The 1,837-nt window shown below is 45.0% G+C and overlaps 1 protein-coding gene across 1 annotated transcript in view; it reads left to right on the top strand.

Annotated features, from left to right (window-relative positions):
• Positions 466–1,837, top strand: part of LOC104728064 (UDP-glycosyltransferase 71B5-like) — a 2,138-nt gene continuing 766 nt past the window's right edge. Inside the window, exon 1 of the mRNA XM_019231885.1 lies at positions 466–1,835. Within this exon, the coding sequence (XP_019087430.1) occupies positions 550–1,835 (1,286 nt within the window). The 5' untranslated portion in view covers positions 466–549. The remainder of the gene's footprint in view (positions 1,836–1,837) is intronic.

Here is a 1,837-nt window from a genome sequence, read left to right as displayed (position 1 = left end):
AAAAAAAAAAAAAAAAAGACAAGATTTGATATGAAAGGAAGAGGGGCTAATAATAATATTCAGACAGCCAAGGGGTTAATCTTCAACTACTGGGAGAAGAATCCCATATCTGAAACTCTAGTCCATAAAATACACTTTTGTCATCACCATATCATCCTTACACCTTTCCCACACCCATTCAAAAACATCACTAACCTCTTTCAATAAACCCTAAAAACCAAACAACTACAGCAAACAGACAAAGAGAAATGAGAGAAAGATCCTATGAATTGATGAAGACGAAAGTCTCTAAAAACCATATAAATACACAACACACACAGACAGACACAAAAAAGAAACTCATCTGAGGATTAGGGTTTTACTGCCGGCGGCTACCCCTACCAATGGGATACCATAATCTATAATCTATTATTTTTATTGTTTTCTGGCCCAATAACACTAAATGGGCCGGCTTACGTGACCCAACAAACAACTTCCATTTTTTATTATATAAAACCGCACTACCTTTTGTCATTTGTCCCTATCAACGAAGATTCCAAAAAAACAGTAATGACAAAGATCGAGCTTGTGTTTATACCTTCACCAGGCATCGGCCACCTCCGGCCAACCGTGAAGCTAGCTAAGCAACTCATCAGCAGAGACGATCTTATCTCCATCACTTTCATCATCATCCCTCCTAGAAACGACGTCGGCGATGTAACCGCTTATATCGCATCACTCACTACAAAGTCTCAAGATCGTCTCCGTTACGAAGCTATCTCCGTCGTTAAAAAATCACCGAACGCTGATCTAGAGCCATCTCAGGTCTACATCGAGAGACAAAAGGCTCAAGTGAGAGATGCAGTTACTAGCATTCAAGATCCAACAAGAAAGCTGGCAGGGTTCGTGGTGGACATGTTCTGTTCCTCGATGATCGATGTAGCCGACGGATTCGGAGTTCCGTGTTACATGATCTACACATCGAACGCTACGTTTCTTGGAATGACTCTTCACGTTCAGCAAATGTACGATGAGAAGAAGTATGACGTCAGTGATTTGGATGAGTCCGTGGACGAGTTGGTGTTTCCTTGTCTGACTCGTCCTTATCCTGTGAAGTGTCTCCCTCATATCCTCAGTTCAAAGGAGTGGTTTCCTTTTATCCGAACTCTAGCTAGATCGTTTCGGAAAATGACGGGTATTTTGGTAAATACTGTTGCTGAGCTGGAACCTCACGCTTTGAAAATGTTCGAAGGTGGTGATCTTCCTCAAGTTTATCCAGTTGGACCAGTGTTGGATCTTGAAAACGGTTCTGTCGATGAGGACGAGAAGGGATCAGAGATTTTGCGGTGGCTTGATGTGCAACCGGATAAGTCTGTTGTGTTTCTTTGTTTCGGGAGCATGGGAGGTTTCACTGAGGAACAAACTAGAGAGGTAGCTGTAGCGTTAGACCGAAGCGGTCATAGGTTTCTTTGGTCACTCCGTCGTGCGTCTCCGAATATAAGGACGGACGGTCCCGGAGATTTCACTGATTTGGAGGAGGTTCTTCCGGAGGGGTTCTTGGACCGGACATCGGACAGAGGGAAAGTGATCGGATGGGCACCACAAGCGGCGGTGCTAGCGAAACCGGCTATAGGAGGATTTGTTACTCACTGCGGGTGGAACTCGATGCTAGAGAGCTTGTGGTTCGGTGTTCCGATGGTGACGTGGCCGCTATACGCGGAACAGAAGGTGAACGCGTTCGAGATGGTGGAAGAGCTGGGACTTGCGGTGGAGATACGGAAGTGTATTAGAGGAGATTTGGTGATGGTCAGTGAGATGGAGACGGTTACGTCAGAGGATATAGAGAGAGCGACCAGGT

The sequence above is a fragment of the Camelina sativa genome, chromosome 11 (assembly GCF_000633955.1).
Source record: "Camelina sativa cultivar DH55 chromosome 11, Cs, whole genome shotgun sequence".
NCBI lineage: Eukaryota > Viridiplantae > Streptophyta > Magnoliopsida > Brassicales > Brassicaceae > Camelina > Camelina sativa.
This window is presented reverse-complemented; position numbering and strand designations above follow the sequence as displayed.